Raw genomic sequence first — 21,253 nt, forward strand, 5'->3', positions numbered from 1 at the left:
GGGTTTGCTGTAATTCAGCAGCAACAGGATTTAGTAATCCCGGCTGGTACCAGAAGAATAATGAGAGTGTTTGTGGAAAGTTTACAGGAAGTAGATGTAGATAGTGTGGTGTTGGAGCCCTTAGTGCCTGGTGAGGGCTACTGGGTGCCTGAAGGTTTGTGTATATTTCCCAGTTATACCAGAGTGGTTAAGGGTGAAGGATGGCTGTCAGTGGGTAACCTGGGACAAGCAGATGTGCAATTCAGGCCACAGTGGAAGGTAGCCAAAGTTTCTCATGGAAGGGAGGTTACTGTGGGAAGAGCTCACACACACACAGTAGCTCAGACTGCACCTCCTTCAGTGGTTAAGGAGTTCAGGGACAGACTAGGGGTGCAGGTGGATGAGAGTCAGCTTGATTCAGCACAGTTGGAGAGACTGGATGGATTGATCCATGAGTACGGAGATGTGTTTGCTGAAAACGAGCAGGATTTGGGATGTGCTACTGGAGTGGAGCATGAAATTCATCTCAATAGTGCAGTGCCCATTCGCCTTCCATACAGACATATTCCTCCCCCATGTATCACTGAGGTTAAAGCTCATGTAAAGGGACTGTTGGAACAGGGAGTGATAAAGGAGAGTGTGAGCCCATATGCAGCCCCAATAGTGATGGTGAGGAAGAAAGATGGTTCGCTGCGACTTTGTGTTGATTATCGAAGGCTGAACGAGGTGACAGTGAAAGATGCCTTCCCATTACCAAGGGTACAAGACACACTAGATGCATTAGTCGGGGCACAGTATTTTTCTTCTTTTGATTTAGCTGCAGGTTATCATCAGATTCTTGTGCGGGCAGAAGACCGGCCCAAGACTGCTTTTGTAACACCATTTGGCCATTATCAATATGTGCGCTGTCCTATGGGGTTATCCAATAGCCCAGCAACATTCCAAAGGTTTATGGAGTATGTGTTTAGCGATCAGGTTTTTGTGACTCTTTTGGTGTATCTGGATGATTTGTTGGTGTTTGCTCGGAGTGTGGATGAGCATCTGGATAGACTGGAGGGAATGTTGAAGCTTTTGAGGAAACATGGGCTGAAGTTGAAACCTTCCAAATGCCACATACTAAGGCCCCAGGAATTGATTGAGGGAGGGGAGGAAGAGAAGGAGATATGGGAAACCAGTCCTAACACCTCGGTGAAAGGGGTGGCTGTGATGCAGGTATGGCGTGGTGCCAGTAAGGAGCAGCTTAGGGATATGCAACAGTCTTGTCCAGTTGTAGGGAAGTTGTGGAGACAAATGATTGGTAGAGTGAGGCCAGCAGAACTAAGGCAGTTGCTACAAGTAGAGGAGTTTAGGCAATGGTGGAGAGTGAGAGGGTCCCTCATTATGAGGCATGGGGTGATCTACTGGCGTGGAAGGGAGACAGATTCTAGGAAGTGGAAAGTGGTGTTGCCAGTGAATCAGAGACAAGAAGTGCTTAAAGCCGCTCATGATCAGTGGGGTCATCAAGGGGTTGCTAGAACAACGTCACTAGTGAAGGATAGGTTTGCTTGGCCAGGACTACATGAAGACATCAAATTGTATGTGGAAAAGTGCAAAGTCTGTGTCATGGGGAAGGAGGAGGGTGTGCGGGCCAAGACTAAGTTGGGTACGTTGGAAGCCAACCGCCCCTGGGAAGTGTTGGCTGTTGACTTCACTTTGCTGGATCCGGCCAGGGATGGCAAGGAAAATGTATTGGTGGTGACGGATGTGTTTAGCAAGTTTGCCCGGCCTTTCCTACTAAAAACCAAAAGGCAAGCACAGTAGCCAAGATCTTGGTGGAGGAGATTTTTCACCGTTTTGGTTGCCCAGAAAGGGTACATAGTGACCAGGGTAGGAATTTTGAGGGAAAGTTAGTGCAGGAACTATGCAAGTATTACCATGTAGCCAAGTCTCGTACCACCCCGTATCACCCTCAAGGAAATGGGATCTGTGAGAGGTTTAACCGCACCTTACATGGGATGTTAGTTACCCTTGGTCAGGAACAGCGGGAGCATTGGCCTAGGCACTTGTCAAGCCTCACTGCCATCTATAATACCACACCCCATGCTGTCACTGGTTTTTCACCCCATTATTTGTTGTTTGGTGTGGAGCCCCATTTACCTTTGGATAGGTTCTGTGAGGAAACTGATAGTGAGCCTACTAACCATAGCATGTGGATTAGGAAGCTCAGAGAGACACAGGAGGCTGCTTGGAAAGCAGCTAAGTTGAACATCAAGAGTTACCACAATACCAATAGGTGGAAGCGTCAGGAGCAAGGAAAAGCAGAGCCATTGAGGGTGGGACAAAGAGTGTTGCTAAGGGACAATGCAGTACTAGGTAGGAGGAAGATTCAGCCTAAGTTTGCAGCTGAGGTGTGGGAAGTTGAGGAGGTGTTGGATGGGGTGAGTGGGGTGTATAGGGTCAGACCAGAAGGTGAGTCCGGCTGTAGTTAGGTGTTACATCGCAGTAACTTGCGTCCTTGGAATGGCAGTGAGGGCCATGCAGGGACAAGTAATGAAGTGCCAGCAGGGACAAGTAATGAAGGGCCACCAGAGGAGGAAGAAGTAGAAATGCCAGATATGACAGAAGTGTTAAAGCGCTTTGGGTTTCCAGAACCGAACTCAGAGGAACAAGTGGACTCAGTGGTTGAGCAGGAGGGAGAGGATGCCCTAGGGCCTGGTGAAGAGCCAGATGAACAGAGTGGTGAAGGCTCAGAGCAGGTTAAAGGGGTTCAGGCCCCTCAACTCAGGAGGTCTAGTAGGATTGCTGAAAGGGGTGCAACGGGTTCGTCTTGTGTTGGCTGTGGGGATTGTGCATGAGGGCATGCACAAAGTTCAGGGGGGGTGAGTGTAAGAAGTTGAAGTGGGCGCGCCTGCGAGAGGCTCACAGACTAGTCAGCGAGGCCCGCCAAAAATGAGTCTTAAGGCCCTGAAGGTTTGTTGTTGTGGGGATTTTGGCGGGAGAGGCGAGCGAGAGAGAGAGACAGGGTGCAGAGTAGTGGTGGATTTGCCATTTGATTTGCAGGTATGTTATTGGGATTTGTTGTATTCTTTCATGGTGAAACAGTGTACATTGGGGGACATTATTGGGAGATAGGGTGGTGATTTGTACGCTTGGTTGGCAGGAGTTTGGTCTTGGCAGTGTGCTGTGGGACGTCAGTGAGGTGGCACCGTAGCAGATACTGTGAACTAAGGAGGCTGCAGTGAGGAACTTGCTGTCCCTGGCTGCTATGGTGTTAGTACCGCCGTGCATGGAGGAAGAGCTGCAGTACTTCAGGGTAGTGGTAGTGGTGTACCTTCAGCGCATTGGGTCGGTGTGCGGTTGGGCCTATAGGGTGTGAGGGTCCTGGGGGTACTGGTTAGGGTGGGACAGTGTCAGTGGCATATAACATTTCTTGTGTTGGTGCGTGAAGTGTTTATTTCTCCTGTTTATTTGTATGTGGATTTACCCATTTTCTCATGGGATCAGGTATTTTGGAGTGCCAGCAGTGTGGCCTCTAAGAGTGTTAAGCACTCATATTTTATTTGTGTTTTCTTTATTATGTACTCATTTGTGTTTTCTTTATTATGTACTCAACCATTAAATGTTTAAATTGTGGCCCGGGTTTCTGTGAACCTAAGCAGGAGGTTTAAATTAATCAGTGGGTTCTTGTGGTGAGTGCTTGGTGAGCCTAATTAAGGTAGGTTAACTGTGCCCTAGTTCTGCACTCATTACATATATATATATATATATATATATATATATATATATATATATATATATATATATATATATATATATATATATATATATATATATATATATATATATATACATATATATATAATGTAATAAAGTCTGCGTCATTGTAAAAACAATGCTTGCTTCTAACCCAGATTAGATCGAATAAACATAATGACTGTACTGATCTATATCAACATTAATACATTATAATTTGTGACTCTAACTGCTCCATGCATATTCAAACAAGCGATCGTTTCCATCTTCCTCTCACTATGATTTGCTTTCTACTACAGCAGTCTTATTTCTTATGTTCATCAAAATCATTGCAACACTGCAACATTCATCCCACCGTTGTCATCAATGTCGTAGGCCGAGATGTTGCATAGATTTGGTATATAAAGGTTACTGAAAAACTCGCAAAAATTTTAATATTTTAAGTAATTAATACTAATTATTTGTTTTTTTCTTACACATCAAAATTCCTCACTCGCATTCATGTTCAGTTTGTTCAAAGTTATTTGGTGTCACTTTATACATCTTCAACATATTCACTGATCAACGAAATCATCGTGCAAAAGCACAGACAATATCAAATTCATCAACACTCTCAGGTCAGGGTTCCTCAGTCTCAGGTCAGGGTTCCTAGTGAACGGACATGTTTAGTGAGCAGTGACCTGACGCTAATATAGCTGGCTAGTGTAGACATGGCGCCTTGTGTTGCTGAGTCGACTGGCTGTGTTAGTTCTCCTGTTCTCGAGGCCTTCGTTGCGAAGGTCTCAGAGGTGGAGGCTGAGTTCCATCGAAGGATCTCGGAGGTGCAGGCTGAGTTTCATGAGAGGATCTCAGACCTGCAGGCTGAGTTCTATGAGAGGATCTCAGCACCAGTGGGAGGGTCGTGCCCCACCGTCACCTTACCAGGTAAGGCGACAGAGGAGCAGTGGTCGGTTGTGTGCAGGGGAGCCAAGAGGGTGAAGGTCCTCAGGGCACCTTGCGTGGAGACGAAGAATCCCTTCAATGTGCTGGAGGAAGGGAAGGAGAAGGAGGTGGACAGGGCGGGAGGAGCCAAGAAGGAGGGGGCAGATGCAGTTACCCTGCCCCAAGGTAGAGTGCTTGTGTTTGGTGATAGTCAGATTAGGCACTTAGATAGTGCGTTCTGTGCTAGGGATAAGAAGCGTAGGTCGAAGGTGTGTTTGCCGGGGGCCGGGATAGGGAATGTAGCGGATAGGCTAGACACGTGCTTGGAAAAAGATGGGACCAAGCCCATTGTTTTTCTCAGTGCGGGAGGGAATGACCTTGGTAAGGTCAGGAGTGAGGAGCTTATCAGGAGGTTTCGACAGGCATTGGACAGGATTAGGGACAAGGGAGGGATCCCTGTGGTATGTGGTGTCTTGCCGAGGAGGGGAGTTGGTGCTGAGTGGCTGTCCAGGGTTATTACAGTGAATCGCAGGCTCGCGAATCATTGTAGGAGTAATGGATGGACGTTCGTCGACAACTGGGACCTTTTCTATGGTAGGGACACCTTGTACGCCAAGGATGGAGTGCATTTGTCACGCCAGGGTGTTCGTGTTTTGGCCGAAACACTCGAGCGGGAGGTTACTGCACTCCAGCACTTTTTTTCGTTAGTCGGGATGGAAGAGGGGGTATTGAGGAGAAGGCGAGGGGCAAATTAGTTAAATCTAGAACGGTAGCTAGCTCAGGGATGGTGAGAAATAGCTTAAGTGTTTACTACACAAACTGTAGAAGTATTCTGAATAAAATAGACTTGCTTAGAGGAACAGCGAGCGTAGAGAAATTTGATATCATTGCTTTAACTGAAACTTGGTTAGATATGTCAGGAAAAGTATTTAATCCAGAAGTTAAGATAGATAGGTATACAATGTTCTATAAAGATAGGGAAAACAGGAGAGGAGGAGGCGTCGCGTTATACGTTAGGGACACATTACAGTGTTGTATGAACAATAGAATTAAAACAGATAACAAAGTAAAGTCGATATGGGTAGATATTAAGGAAGGATCACAGTCAGTAGTACTAGGGGTAGTTTACAGACCACCGACCAGTACAGAGGAGATTAACACCTCACTGTGGCAGGAATTAAATAGAGCAGGCAGGTACAGTCAGGTATGTGTGGTAGGAGATTTTAATTTTAGGAATATCGACTGGAGTCTGATCGTGGGTAAAAAGGAAGCAGAGGAATTTCTTAAGGTAATTCAGGATAATTTTTTTAAAACAGGTAGTCGTAGAACCCACAAGGGGGAATAATATTCTAGATTTAATTCTTACTAACAGGGAGGAAACAGTCACGCAGGTAGAGGTTGGAGGACAGCTAGGTAACAGTGACCATAGGGAAATTAGGTACAATTTAGAATGGGAAGAAACTGTTAGAAACAGAAACACTAGTAAAATACCTGACTTTAGGAGAGCAGATTTTGAAGAATTAAAAACGTACCTCCAAGGAGTGGACTGGCAAAGGATGCAGGGTGAGGTCAGGTCAGGGACAGAGTTCAGAGAGATAAGGCAGGATGAGAGAGGTGAGGTGAGGATCCGGAAGGGAAGAGGAAAGAGGAAGGGTGAGTATGTTGGAATGTCAGGTCATGCTGAAATGAGAGGGGTGAGGTCGAGGCGAGTAGATCAGGGAGTGGAGAGGATGGTAGGGGACGAGATGAGGGGATTAGGTGAAGTAAATGTAGATGAGTCTCTCGACTGACTGTCGTGGTGAACGGACGTCCATACCTGAGCTGCGCGCTACCACACTGCCTACACCACCTGATCGCTTTGTTTACGTATTTCGCCAGCCAGTCCCTTGCACTGGCTGCTCCAGGTATGCTTATACCCTAACATGTCTACAACGGCAATATAATACTCATGACATGGGAGTAAATATATACGAAATACGTAGCTTGTAACATTTGGATCCGCTCCCCATTACTGTGACGTCATCAACAACAGTGAACGACCCTCACTATTTCAACCTGTGGTTTAGGATTACTTGCGACAATATTCTGTGTTAGTGATATTCCAACAGCAACAAGATGACAAAGACAAGAGGACAGCATAACCAGGCGGCCGGTCAGACAGCCCAGCAGGGTACGTCTACTGGGCCAGCAGCTCCTCCAGTGGTTTCCTCACCTACCCCTTCTGCGCCATCAGTGCTGACCACTACCAACGTGACTAACCCTGTGTGTACCTCACCCGCCGACCTTCTGAGTCTCGATACCGCTGACACTGCCACCATATCAGAGGAAGGTAAAACTATTGTTAACACCATTGTGAAAGCTGTGCAGATCCTAATTAATCAGAAAGACCAGACAATAGAAAAGATGCAAAATCACATTGTTCAACTTGAAAACAAAATTGCAGAATTAGAAAATGAAATTGAAGAAGTGAATCTGTATGAAAGACGGGATACTCTCATTATTAGTGGGCCAAACTTGCCAGTGGAGGAGCAGAATGAAAAGACCACAGAAAAAAACAATAAGAACAATTAAAGATAACCTCCGCATAAATATTGAAAATAAAGACATAAATGTAGCACATAGGCTTGGCTCAAGGAATACCCAAAACTCCATAAGACCAATCATTGTTAAACTGCACAGTAGACAACAGAAATATGACATAATGAGTGCATGTGTAACAGTTAAGCCAAACGTATATATCAATGAAAGCTTGACACCCAAACGCCGGTTACTATTTAAAAAAGTATGGGATATAAGAAAACAACATAGGCAAATCTTTCAACAGTGCTATACACAGGATGGTAGGATATATGTGAAGCTTCGAAGTTCTAATCAAAAACATGTCATCACTACTGAAGCAGCACTTACAGACTTTCTAGATAAGTGCCCAGCACTGAAAGGAGTAACAACCACTTAGATGTGAAAGTAAATTAATAGAACTGCTTGTTCATGTTGAATGGTTTCTCCTACTTTTATTACTAAAATTACTACTGCTACTATTAATAACATCAATAATACTATTGCTGCTGCAACTTCTACCACTACTACTACTACTACTACTACTACTACTACTACTATTACTACTACTACTATCACTAATACTACTACCACCATTGCTATTAATACCACCACTACTACTACTTGCTACTGCTACTACCGCTACCGTTATTATTACTACATTATACTGTTAACACCACTATTACCGCTATTACTCCTGCTACTACAACTACTACTATAATTACTATAGCTAATATTGTTAATACATTAACTTGCACGACTACTACTACTGTTCCTTATACTACTAATCCTCTTACTACTACTACTACTGTTCCTTATACTACTAATCCTCTTACTACTACTACTACTACTACTACTACTACTACTACTACTACTACTACTACTACTACCACTACTACTACTACTACTACTACTACTACTACTATAACTACTATTATTGCCACCACTATCACTACTACTATTTATAACTGTTGATATTGATTATGTCCCTAATACTACAATTATCACATCATTTGATTTGCCTCTTAAGATGGTACTTATTCCATCTGATTCATGAGCCCATCTACTTATTTTCTTTGGCATACCTTAGGAGCCATATATGCTTTCTTGTTCTATCTTTTTTCTATTATTTGCTTGTTTGTTTGTTTGTTCTTTAGTATTACTTTATGGAAAATTTATATAATTCATTATATGATGATAATCTCATTAATAACACAACTAACACTTTCAACCTAGAATTAAGTCAAATCAAAAAAATTGCAGGACATCAAGACATCAACTGTTTATCTAAGTATTACAACTTTGAAGAATACACTTCAGCTTTAAACCCATTAGCTAAAAACTACATCAGTGTTATACATATTAACATTAGATCTTTACAGAAAAACTTTGATATACTGAAGTCTTTTCTAAATTGTTTACCTAAACCACCTGAAGTCATTCTAGTTACAGAAACATGGCTACAGCAAAACACTAAACACCTTTATTTTTTGGAGGGTTATAAGTCATTCCACTTAACAAGGACTGTCAGAGAACACGGAGGGATCACTGTTTTTACCAAAAATCATATGAAAGCAGAACCACTAATGCTATATTCTTTCATTAATGAAAACATTGAAATCTGCACTTCTAAGCTAGAATTAGGGAACACTAAATATATCATTTCAGTAATTTACAGGCCCAACAGCAAACACATAGCTGTCAATGAATTTACTAACATCATGAATGAGTTATTAAATAACGACATATTCAGACATAATAAATCAATCATTATAGGTGACTTCAACATTAACTTATCTTACCTCCCTACCAATTGGTTTCTGAATTCCTTACAATCACTTAATTTTTTCCCTCATATATCCAGACCTACAAGATTTCCTGATAGTTCTGCCCTTGGCCAACCTTCACTGCTAAATCACATCTGGACTAATTTCCTACCTCGCTCTCTATCAGGTATCATTCACTTTTCAATATCAGATCACCTTCCTATATTCATAAATATCAACATTGAAGCCTTTCCAAATACTAGTTATTAATGCCAATAATAATAACAAATTTACTAGTGAATTAGAAGGCATAAACTGGGAAGAACTACTTGTCCTGCCAAATACAAATGAAAATTTTAACCTTTTCCACAATATAGTTAATGAATGCTACAATAAATGCTTTCCTATCAAAACCAAATTTATAACAGCTAAAAGACTTCATAATGCATGGTTATCTAGTGGAATACTTAACTCAATCAAACATAAATGTAAATTATTTAAAATGTATAAATTAGGAATAGTTTCACATCACATTTTTAAACAGTACAGAAATCAGCTCACTCAAGTTGTTCGATCTGCCAAAACTAACTATTATCGCCAAATCTTCATAAACTTTAAAAATAATACGAAGAAAATTTGGCAAACAATAAATGAACTAAAAGGTAACTTTCAAAATAAAGACACAATCAAGACATTGCAATATGATAATAAAGTACTAAGTGATCCTTTAGACATCTCACATGCCTTCAGTAATTATTTTTCTAAAATTGAACCTGATCTGGAGAGCAAACTTCCTCACTCAAATAAAAATCCATTAGATTACCTCAAAGAAAATTATCCAAATTCCATGGTAGTTCCCATTATCACTACATATGAAATGAATTCAGTAATTAAGTCTCTTAAAAACAAAACCTCTGATATAAATGATATATCGGCTACCATCATCAAAAGTAACTCTAATCTTTTATCAATCCCTTTAACAATACTTTTTAATCAGTCTGTAACAAATGGAATTTTCCCTGACAAGTTGAAAACTGCAAAAATTACCCCCATTTATAAATCTGGCCCTCATGATGACCCCAAAAATTATAGACCAATTTCTCAACTTACAATATTTTCCAAAATATTTGAGACATTAATGAAAAAAACATTTAATTAATTACTTAGAACACAAAAATATTCTTAATCCTTCGCAGTATGGTTTTAGACAAAATTGTAGCACTTTTAAAGCATTGAATAAATTTTCTAATGACATATTTACAGCTATTGACAAGAAGTTTTCTGTTTTATCAGTATTCATTGATTTTGCTAAGGCATTTGACACAATAAACCATAAAGTTCTCCTTAGTAAAATGCACCACTATGGAATTCGCGGCCCTATTTTTTCATGGTTTACAGATTACTTAACAAACAGGCGTCAATACACTTCCTTTAGTTATGCAAAATCATCTTCAACCTTAATTACTCTCGGTGTACCACAAGGTAGTGTGCTTGGACCTCTATTATTTCTCCTCTACATCAATGATATTTCTGATATTTTTTCTGACTCTAAAAGCATCTTATTTGCCGATGATTATGACAGTTTATCTAATAGGAACAGATCCGAATCAACTTGTTTTTAGTGCTAACAATGAACTTAAAAAATTATATCAATGGTGCCTTTGCAATAGGCTCACAATAAACACTGACAAAACTTACTTTATGCTATTCACTGGTAAAACTATGCTGGATTTACCTAATGTACGAATAAATAACAGAATAATTACTAAAATCGATAAATTCAAGTTCCTTGGTGTTACTTATGATAGCTCTTTAAATTTTAAGTACCATATAGATAATATTACACTAAAAATATCGAGACATATTGCATTACTTTATCAAATCAGAGATTTTATGCCACCGTATGTCCTAAAATCCATCTACTTTGCTCACATTCACACTTTGCTAACATACTGTAACCCTATTTGGTCCACTACTTACCCTACATTCCTAACTCCTTTAAAATTACAGCTCAAGAAACAGCACCTACCTTGAACACACTGACCCTCTTTTCAAACAGACCAAACTTTTAAAACTTAATGATATAACAAAGCTTGCTATAGCCACACACATGTATAACAATAAACATTATATTCACAGCATTCTTCCATCACATGATTATAGTACGCGCCACCGTGATCATCTTACTTTACCAATACACCGCCTTTCTAAGTTTCAGCATTCAACTAATTATATAGGACCTGTTATATGGAATACTATTCCTCGCAAAATTCAAGAAGCATCATCTCTCAATGCATTTAAAACAATGCTAAAAAAACATATCTTGTCTAGCTACTAATTTATGTTCTGCTAAATCATATGTACCAAGTGTTGTTCTAATTTTACTATTGATGATTTGTAAAATATACATTGTGTCAGTTAGTTGTGATTGTTATTATTATTATTATTATTATTATTATTATTATTATTATTATTATTATTATTATTATTATTATTATTATTATTATTATTATTACTATTACTATTATTATCATTATCATTTTTATTGTTATTATTGATTATATTAGTTATTATTTGTTATGATCATTATTATTATCTATACTATTGCTATTATTATCAATAATATTAATATTATTATTGTCATTATTATTACTATTATTATTATTATTATTATTATTATTATTATTATTATTATTATTATTATTATTATTATTATTATTATTATTGTTATTATTATTATTATTATTATCACTATTATTATTACTATTATTATTATTGTTATCATTTCCATTTTCATTATGATTATTACCATTAATATTATTAGTATTACAATTATTATTATTATTATTATTATTATTATTATTATTATTATTATTATTATTATTATTATTATTATTATTATTATTTTAATTATTGTTATTATTATTATTATTTTAATTATTTTAATTATTTAAATTCACTTAGGAAAAAAACATTTCGTTCGTTGTAGCTAACGTTTTAGTTACTATTATTTTAAAAATAGTTCTTATTCCACCAGTCAGTATAATCTATTTATACTCTGATAAGTACTTGCCTGAAAAGTTCTACTTTATATAGGCTAGCTTGGTTTAACTGTAAAGATTTGATGTACTCATATATACCAGTATGTAAAATGACTTGGCTATAAATAAATGTTTCAAATGTTTCAAATGAATTGTATAAATATTTCGTAGATAAAGTTCATAAAGGTCAGTTAGCAAATATCCCGTATAGAACAATAAGATCACAAACAAATGAACCTAAATGGATGACTGCTAGGTTAAAGCATTATATAGGGCGTAAGAGAAGTATATATAAGAGATTAAGGGCAGGTGAAGAAGTTTTAAGGACACAATATAATGAATTAGTTAGAACAGTCAGGAAGTTAACGAGGAAAGCTAAGGACAATTATGAATTAAAGGTAGCCAGCCAGGCGAAGACGGACCCCAAGGGATTTCATCAGGTATACAGGACGAAGAATAAGGATACTGTAGGTCCATTAAAGGCAGCAGATGTGGAGCTGGTTAGTTCTGGGGAGGAGATAAGTAAACTTCTGAATGATTATTTCTTAACTGTCTTCACCCTGGAAAACATGCAGGATATGCCAGATAGTGAACAGGTGTTTAGAGCAGATGAGAATGAGAAGCTGACAGATATTTCCATAACTAGGGAGATAGTGGAACAGGAGATAGATAGGCTAAAAAGTTCAAGTCACCAGGACCTGATGAAATATATCCCAGAGTACTTAAGGAATGTAAAGAGATTATTAGTGAGCCGTTAGTTTCTGTCTTTAGGAAATCACTGGAGTCGGGTGAGGTACCAGTAATGTGGAGGCAGGCTAATGTAGTACCCATCTTTAAGAAAGGAGATAAAACTTTAGCGTCTAATTATAGACCTGTCAGCTTAACTTCAGTTGTAGGCAAAATGTTAGAGTCAATAATACCGAGGAACATTAGGGAACATTTAGACAAACATAACTTGATAAATCAGTCACAGCATGGCTTCACGATGGGGAAGTCTTGCCTGACAAACTTGTTAAGTTTTTACAGCAAGGTGTACGAGGCGGTAGATAATGGTGATAGTTATGATATCTTATATGTGGACTTTAGTAAAGCATTTGACAAGGTACCCCATCAAAGGCTCCTGAGAAAGGTTAGGGCACACGGGATAGATGGGAAGGTGTTAGGCTCGATAGGACCATGGCTTGGTAACAGGCGACAGAGAGTGGTAATAAACGGCTCGAAATCCGAGTGGGGTCATGTAATTAGTAGGGTGCCACAGGGATTAGGGCCATTGTTATTTGTAATATATATCAATGACTTGGATAGTGGAATTAGTAGTGATGTTAGTAAATTTGCGGATGACACAAAGATAGGTAGATTAATTAGGTCAGAATCGGATGCTATCGCCTTGCAGGCAGACTTAGATAGAATGAATGAATGGACGGATAGATGGCAAATGCAATTTAATATCAATAAATGCAAAGTGCTTAGCGTAGGTAGAGGAAACCCACACAATAGGTACACAGTAAACAACCAAACTCTGGTAGGTACAGGGTACGAAAAAGACTTAGGAGTTATAGTTAATTCTGAACTCCGTCTAGGGAAACAATGCATAGAAGCCAGAAACAAGGCAAATAGGGTACTAGGATTCATTTTTAGGAGTGTTAAAAGTAGAAGGCCGGAAGTAATATTAAAGTTATACTTGGCGCTGGTCAGACCTCATCTAGACTACGCTAAGCAGTTCTGGTCCCCACATTACAGGAAAGATATAGGTCTATTAAAATCAGTACAGAGGAGAATGACTAAAAGCATACAGGGGATGAGGAGTATTCCTTACGAGGCGAGGTTGAAGCTGTTAAATTTACATGCTCTAGAGAGACGTAGGTTAAGAGGGGACCTGATAGAAGTCTTTAAGTGGTATAAGGGTTATAACAAGGGAGATGTAAGCAAAATTCTTAGGATCAGCAACCAGGGTAGAACAAGAAATAACGGGTTCAAGCTTGAAAAACTTAGGTTTAGGAAGGAGATAGGAAAAAATTGGTTCTCAAATAGAGTGGTAAATGAGTGGAACGGGGTCAATGGTCATGTAGTTAGTGCTAGGACACTAGAGAGCTTTAAGAAAAGATTGGACAAGTTTATGGATGGGGATAACAGATGGAAATTGGTAGGTGTGTTTCATACAGGGACTGCCACGTGTAAGCCTGGTCGCTTCTTGTAGCTTCCCTTATTTCTTATGTTCTTATGTTAACACAACTAATATTTAATCGGCGTTATTATTGTTCAGTTAGAAAAACATACAAGATATCAGCATCACATCAATCACCATACAATTCCGTAATTAAGTAAGTCTTCGTAGACCATACAAACGAATCATACCAAACATAAAACATCAAATAAATAGGAGGAGGCAGTAGACACCTGCCAAAACGATAATTACTCCCAGTGAGGTCTAAAGCACTGTTCAGGGGGTGCTGTGAACTTATCATTAAACTAAGCTGTGACGTCACTGAACGTTTCCCTTTGTGTCTCACAACACAAGGGGGCAGTCACAGCCTGCCCTCTAAAGACAACTCTCTTCATCCACACAAAAATTTCAAAATTATCATGGCGACTCGTACACCAGCCTCGGAGTCCCCATCTGGAGAGGGGACCATAAATGTCCCCAGGTCGGACTGCCTTTTTGTCGATGACCCTAAGTGTCTTGACACCCCCCTCAACTTTTTCTTCATTAACTTCTGCAACATTCGCGGTCTAAGATCTAATTTTCAATCTGTAGAACACCACCTCTCCTCTTCTAAACCTCATCTTCTTTTCCTCACTGAAACTCAGGTGTCTGAAGCAACTGACAGTAGTCCCTTTTTTTGTTCCCTCCTACTTTCTCTATCCTCATTTTCGATCCAAACCTGGATGTTGCGTTTATGTGTGCAGTGACTTAAACTAATCTCGTGCCCACGGTCTTGAATCTTCCGAATTTTCCACCATCTGGCTACGACTACAGAGTCACTCTCAAACTAAATTTATCTGTGCTGTGTACCTCTCACCTAACTCCTCTGACTATAAGAAATTCTTTGACTACTTAACTTCTAAAGTGGAGCACATTCTGACCCTTTTCCCTTTTGCAGAGATCTCCATTCTTGGAGATTTCAATGTTCACCACCAGCTTTGGCTTTCCTCTCCCTTCACTGACCATTCTCGTGAACTAGCCTTCAACTTTGCTATCCTTCACGACCTAGAGCAATTGGTGCAACACCCTACTCGTATTCCTGACCGTCTTGGAGATACGGCCAACATTCTTGACCTTTTCCTGACTACTAATCCTTCTGCTTATGCTGTCACCCTTTCTTCTCCATTGGGCTCCTCCGATCACAATCTCATATCTGTATCTTGTCCTATCGCTCCAATCCCTCCTCAGGATCCCCTAAGCGAAGGTGCCTCTGGCGTTTGCCTCTGCTAGTTGGGGGGACCTGAGGAGGTATTTTACTGATTTTCCTTGGAATGACTACTGCTTCCGTGTCAGAGACCCGTCTTTGTGTGCTGAGCACATAACAGAGGTGATAGTGTCTGTCATGGAGGCGTACATTCCTCACTCTTTTTCTCGATCTAAACCTTCCAAACCTTGGTTTAACACAGCTTGTTCTCGTGCTATACATGATAGAGAGGTGGCCTACAAAAGGTACTTGAGCCTTCCATCACCAGAATCTCATGCACTTTATATTTCTGCCCGGAACCATGCCAAGTCTCTTCTCCAACTAGCCAAAAACTCCTTCATTAACAGAAAGTGTCAAAACCTTTCAAGATCTAACTCCCCTCGTGACTTCTGGCATCTAGCCAAAAATATCTCCAATAACTTTGCTTCTTCTTCTTTCCCTGCTTTATTTCAACGAGATGGCACCACAGCTATCACATCTATTTCTAAAGCTGAAATCTTCGCTCAAACCTTTCCTAAAAACACTACCTTGGACGATTCTGGGCTTGTTCCTCCCTCTCCTCCACCCTCTGACTTCTTAATGCAACCTATTAAAATTCTTCGCAATAATGTTTTCCATGCCCTTGCTGGCCTAAACCCTCGGAAGGCTTATGGACCTGATGGGGTCCCTCCTATTGTTCTCCGAAACTGTGCCTCCGTGCTTGCACCTTGCCTAGTCAAACTCTTTCAGCTCTGTCTGTCAACATCTATCTTTCCTTCTTGCTGGAAGTTTCCCTACATTCAGCCTGTTCCTAAAAAGGGTGACCGTTCTAATCCCTCAAACTACCGTCCTATTGCTTTAATTTCCTGCCTATCTAAAGTTTTTGAATCTATCCTCAACAGGAAGATTCTTAAACATCTACCACTTCACAACCTTGTATCGGATCACCAGTATGGGTTCCGTCAAGGTCGCTCTACTGGTGATCTGGCTTTCCTTACTGAGTCTTGGTCATCCTCTTTTAGAGATTTTGGTGAGACTTTTGCTGTTGCCTTGGACATATCAAAAACTTTTGATATAGTCTGGCACAAAGCTTTGATTTCCATACTACCCTCCTACGGCTTCTATCCTTCTCTCTGTAATTTCATCTCAAGTTTCCTTTCTGACCGTTCTATTGCTGCTGTGGTAGACGGTCACTGTTCTTCCCCTAAATCTATGATCAGTGGTGTTACTCAGGGTTCCGTCCTCTCACCCACTCTCTTCTTATTATTCATTAATGATCTTCTAAACCAAACTTCTTGTCTTATCCACTCCTACGTTTATGATATCACCCTGCACTTTTCCACGTCTTTTCATAGACGTCCAACCCTTCAGGAGATAAACATTTCACGAAGGGAAGCCACAGAACGCTTGACTTCTGATCTTTCTAAAATTTCTGACTGGAGCAGAGCAAACGTGGTATTGTTCAATGCCTCAAAAACTCAATTCCTCCATCTATCAATTCGACACAACCTTCCAGACAACTATCCTTTCTTCTTCATTGACACTCAACTGTCCCCCTCTTCTACACTGAACATCCTCGGTCTGTCCTTTACTTATAATCTGAACAGGAAACTTCACATCTCATCTCATTCACATTCTCATTCACATCATCAACTCTGTACAAGGGTCTTATCCGTCCATGTATGGAGTATGCTTCACATGTCTGGGGGGGTTCCACTCATATTGCTCTTCTAGACAGGGTGGAATCAAAAGCTTTTCGTCTCATCAACTCCTCTCCTCTAAATGACTGTCTTCAGCCTCTCTCTCACCGCCGCAATGTTGCTTCTCTAGCTGTCTTCTACCGCTATTTTCATCCTAACTGCTCTTCTGATCTTGCTAACTGCATGTCTCCCCTCCTCCCGCGGCCTCGCTGCACAAGACTTTCTTCTTTCTTTCATCCCTATTCTGTCCACCTCTCTGACGCAAGAGTTAATCAGTATTTTCCGTCATTCATATCTTTCTCTTGTAAGCTCTGGAACTCCCTGCCTGTTTCTGTATTTCCACCTTCCTATGACTTGAATTCCCTCAAGAGGGAGGTTTCAAGACACTTATCCATCAATTTTTGACTACTGCTTTGACCCTTTTATGCGACTGGCATTTCAGTGGGTAATTCATTTTTTTTTTCATTGGATTTGTGTTGCCCTTGGCCAGTGTCCCTCCTACACACACAAAAAAAAAAAAAAATTCCTTTCATAAGATACTTGATTTCTAGACTACATTTCACTTATTTTTAGTTATTCCATCCATCTCAACCCTTCTCTGGTTAGGATCGTTAGAACTTCTGGTTCTCTGTCTGCTACTATCTAATTATTTTTGTTACTGCATTCATATACAATTATTTTGGATACCTATTTCCTTCAGAATATTTTCTTTATTTTCATAACATTTAACATAGCTAACATTCACGTTTCTCATTTACGCATATGATCTTCCCACAGGCGTGACACTTGATACATAACGCCGATCAGGGTAAAGGGGCAGCCTGGAGGTGGAGCTTAAGTGGTAGTTGGTATTTTTCTATAAGTTTATCTTTCCTTCTGGTGTCTCACGCCTCCTGACATATTTTTATTTTTCCTTTCAATCGCTTTTTCTGCAAATGTCCTCTACATCATTACCGTTAATCCCCTTTTGATCCAGACTGCCTTCTCAGCCGGTTTATGGCTTTCTTCATGTCTATACTTTTTGGGTCCTGTGACCATGTTTATTGTTTTCTCGGTTCCCTCGCTATCAGATGCTAATTACCTTCCCGGTAGGGCTGACGGCTTGTTTTCTCCCTATTTCCTCCGTCTTCTCCATTTCTTCTTACTAATATTTATCTTCTCTTCTTTCTTCTTCTTTATTTTATTTTCTTTCTCCTTTCTTTATTTCTTCTGATTTATTCTATCTTTTTTCTTCTTACTTTTTTTTTTTTTTGATTCATGACAATACAGTATATAATGTGGTGTGAGGTCACCACGCAACTGCTAGTACTACTACTACTACTACTACTACTACTACTACTACTACTACTACTACTACTACTACTACTACTACTATTTCTACTGCTACTACTTCTACTACTACTACTACTACTACTACTACTACTACTACTACTACTACTACTACTACTGCTACTACTACTACTACTACTACTACTACTACTACTAATAATAATAATAATAATAATAATAATAATAATGATAATAATAATAATAATAACAACAACAACACAAATCTACAACTAATAAAATCATACCAACAATCATAACAATAGTAGTAGTAGTAGTAGTAGTAGTAGCAGTAGCACCGAGTAGTAGTAATAGCAGTAGTAGTAGTAGTAGTAGTAGTAGTAGTAGTAGTAGTAGTAGTAGTAGTAGTAGTAGCAGTAGTATACTTTTTTCTTGAAAGAGACACAAGTCCCTCCTCCCGGGAGGAGCACGTCAGATCAACGTTCTAGTCTGCTACTATATGGCTGTTTTCAGGGGAAAGCATGCATTTTTTAGTGTTTCATTATTTCTTTGCCAACATACAAACCATTGCCTTTGGGTACGTGAAAATCATTCCTTCACCTATGTACTAAGCAGGTCAGTCACATTTTATGAGAAAAAGACACCGAGTGAGAAGTAGAGAGGCTTATAAACTTGTGCGCGGACGAGAGGATGATTACTGTGAAGCAAAGTTTACAACTATAGAGGTTGTTTTTTTTTTCATTCTGAGCGGCCCGGCCCGACCGTAACGTTATTCAAACGCTAATATATCCGGAACTACGAGGACGATCATAACGAAATTAGCACCATATAGTAGCACAACTCTATCAGTTTTAAAGTTATATAGCTTTAATTTTTCTATTGGGTGAAATCAATGGATAACTTGCAAAAAAGTAGAAGGGTGTCGAAAATGGAATTTCTCAAAAAACTACTCAAGCAATTTCAATAAAACTTTAAAGGTGTCATGTTGTTATAATTTTAATAAAATTTCTTATGTCAACTTTGAAGTAGCGCTGTGCATGCCCACAGTAAAAATTCAAACTTTTTAATAAAATAACTGATCAAGCTCAAATTTTGTTAGTAATAGGAACAATACAAATTATAGCGGAAAAGCATGTCAAATTTGCAAAATTACAATGCATGCACAAAATATAGTATAAAACATTTTTTGTAAAGTGACTGCCAGTTTTCTTCAATTTTCATCAACTTCCTTTGTCTTAACGAGAGTGGATACATACCACTGAACAAAGAATGACATTTCCTATCCAACGGTATATAGCACAACCACTAGGCTCTCGCAAAGTTTTGAGGCAGAGTGATTTGAATATTAGGCAAGTGCTCGATGTGAGCGGTCACTGAAATTGCCGCCAACTTTTCATCTAATGAACAGATAAAGATCAAATTTTGTAGGTAATGAGATTAATATAAATTATAACGAAAAAAAAGTCAAATTAACATTACTTGCGCATGCACAAAATACGTAAAACTTTTTTTTTTATAAAAACTGACCGTCAATTGTCAAATTTCCACCAACTTTTTTTTTTTTTTTTTTTTGTCTCAACAAGAGCTGGCACATACTAGTGAACGCAGAATGAAATATCCTATCCAACGTTATAAAGCACAACCATTGGGATCTCGCGAAGTTTTGAACTAGGGTGATTTGAATATTACGCAAGTGTGCGATGTGCGGGGTGCCTGAAATTCTCTCTCTCTCTCTCTCTCTCTCTCTCTCTCTCTCTCTCTCTCTCTCTCTCTCTCTCTCTCTCTCTCTCTCTCTTTCTCATTTATTGAAATACTCCTTCCACTGATGCATTACTGACTGCTTCGCTCGTCAATCGCCTTCCGAGGCATTTTACTGGTATTAATTATCTCGAAGTGTTTTGGGACACCTGGCCAGGATTCATCAAACAGTTTACCATAGGAAACTCTTCGTAACCTCGGCAACATCGTAAGTTGCTATTCAGCAAACACTTACGACCTGGCAACTCGCCTGGTAAGTTGTAACAACTCTCTGGAGCTGGTAACACCACGGACCTCACTTGCGAGAACGAGGGAGCGCAGTTAGCTAGAGAATATTTCATTCTTTAGCTGCTTTCATAGCTGAGTTTTGAAGGTGAATACTTAGTGATAACCTCTGTTGTTGCAAGAGCCGGGACATGCTTAACTATAAGTAAAATGAAGGCAGGAGACCATATACAGGACTTAGATCAGTGGTTCAGTATGGGAGTGGCCGGCGGCGTTGTGTTGTCATTTTTCGTCTTGCTTTGAGGTGTTTTAACAATATGTAGGTAGAAAAGGCCGTTGGATGAGTTCGTTATTGATTACTTATGACAAACATGAGTGATGTCTGTACATAAAGTGCAATGAAGACAAAAAGGAGGCGACATTTATCGGTCATCAGCACCGTACGTGTTATCACCTGGCTTGTGGGTTTTATTGTTATTAATCGCCTTTAACAAAGATTTTTGGCCTTCTGCCTTGTGCATATCTCTTAATCGTGCTTATGATTAAGAGATTAAGCCTCAGCACCAGTGCAGTATAAAATGATGATAAACAGTAAAATCTTACATTCCATAATTTAGAAATAACAATTCTATTTATTTGTTTGTTTTTGGTGGGTTAAATAAGACAAACAAAAAGTCTTCGATTTTGTAAGGATTGAGTACACGATTTTCTATTTATTTATTTATTTATTTTATTTTTTTTTTATTTTTAAGTAATTAAAACCCTCACAAGACGCGAGTATTTTCTCAGTGTTCACGACCTTGAGCCACGCCGCTCCCACCCAGGAGCGCCTCATTTCCTGTCCTTTTTTTTCTTTTGTATGGAGGAGATAATGAGCCCTAAGGGCGAAAAGGCCAACAGAG

At 39.4% G+C, this 21,253-nt stretch overlaps 1 protein-coding gene and 1 long non-coding RNA gene across 2 annotated transcripts in view; one reads left to right on the forward strand and one right to left on the reverse strand.

Moving 5' to 3' along the window:
• The first annotated feature begins 2,932 nt into the window (after positions 1 to 2,932).
• Positions 2,933 to 3,588, forward strand: LOC135113769 (uncharacterized). The gene is made up of 2 exons (XR_010274983.1): positions 2,933 to 3,018; positions 3,119 to 3,588. It is a non-coding gene; the product is annotated as an uncharacterized LOC135113769 (long non-coding RNA).
• Positions 3,589 to 7,261: 3,673 nt separating this feature from the next.
• Positions 7,262 to 21,253, reverse strand: part of LOC135113838 (nascent polypeptide-associated complex subunit alpha, muscle-specific form-like) — a 43,919-nt gene continuing 29,927 nt past the window's right edge. Inside the window, exon 8 of the mRNA XM_064029457.1 lies at positions 7,262 to 7,303. Coding sequence (XP_063885527.1) covers positions 7,262 to 7,303 — 42 coding nt within the window. The remainder of the gene's footprint in view (positions 7,304 to 21,253) is intronic.

This window comes from Scylla paramamosain, chromosome 26 (assembly GCF_035594125.1).
Source record: "Scylla paramamosain isolate STU-SP2022 chromosome 26, ASM3559412v1, whole genome shotgun sequence".
In the NCBI taxonomy this organism is placed as follows: Eukaryota; Metazoa; Arthropoda; class Malacostraca; order Decapoda; family Portunidae; genus Scylla; species Scylla paramamosain.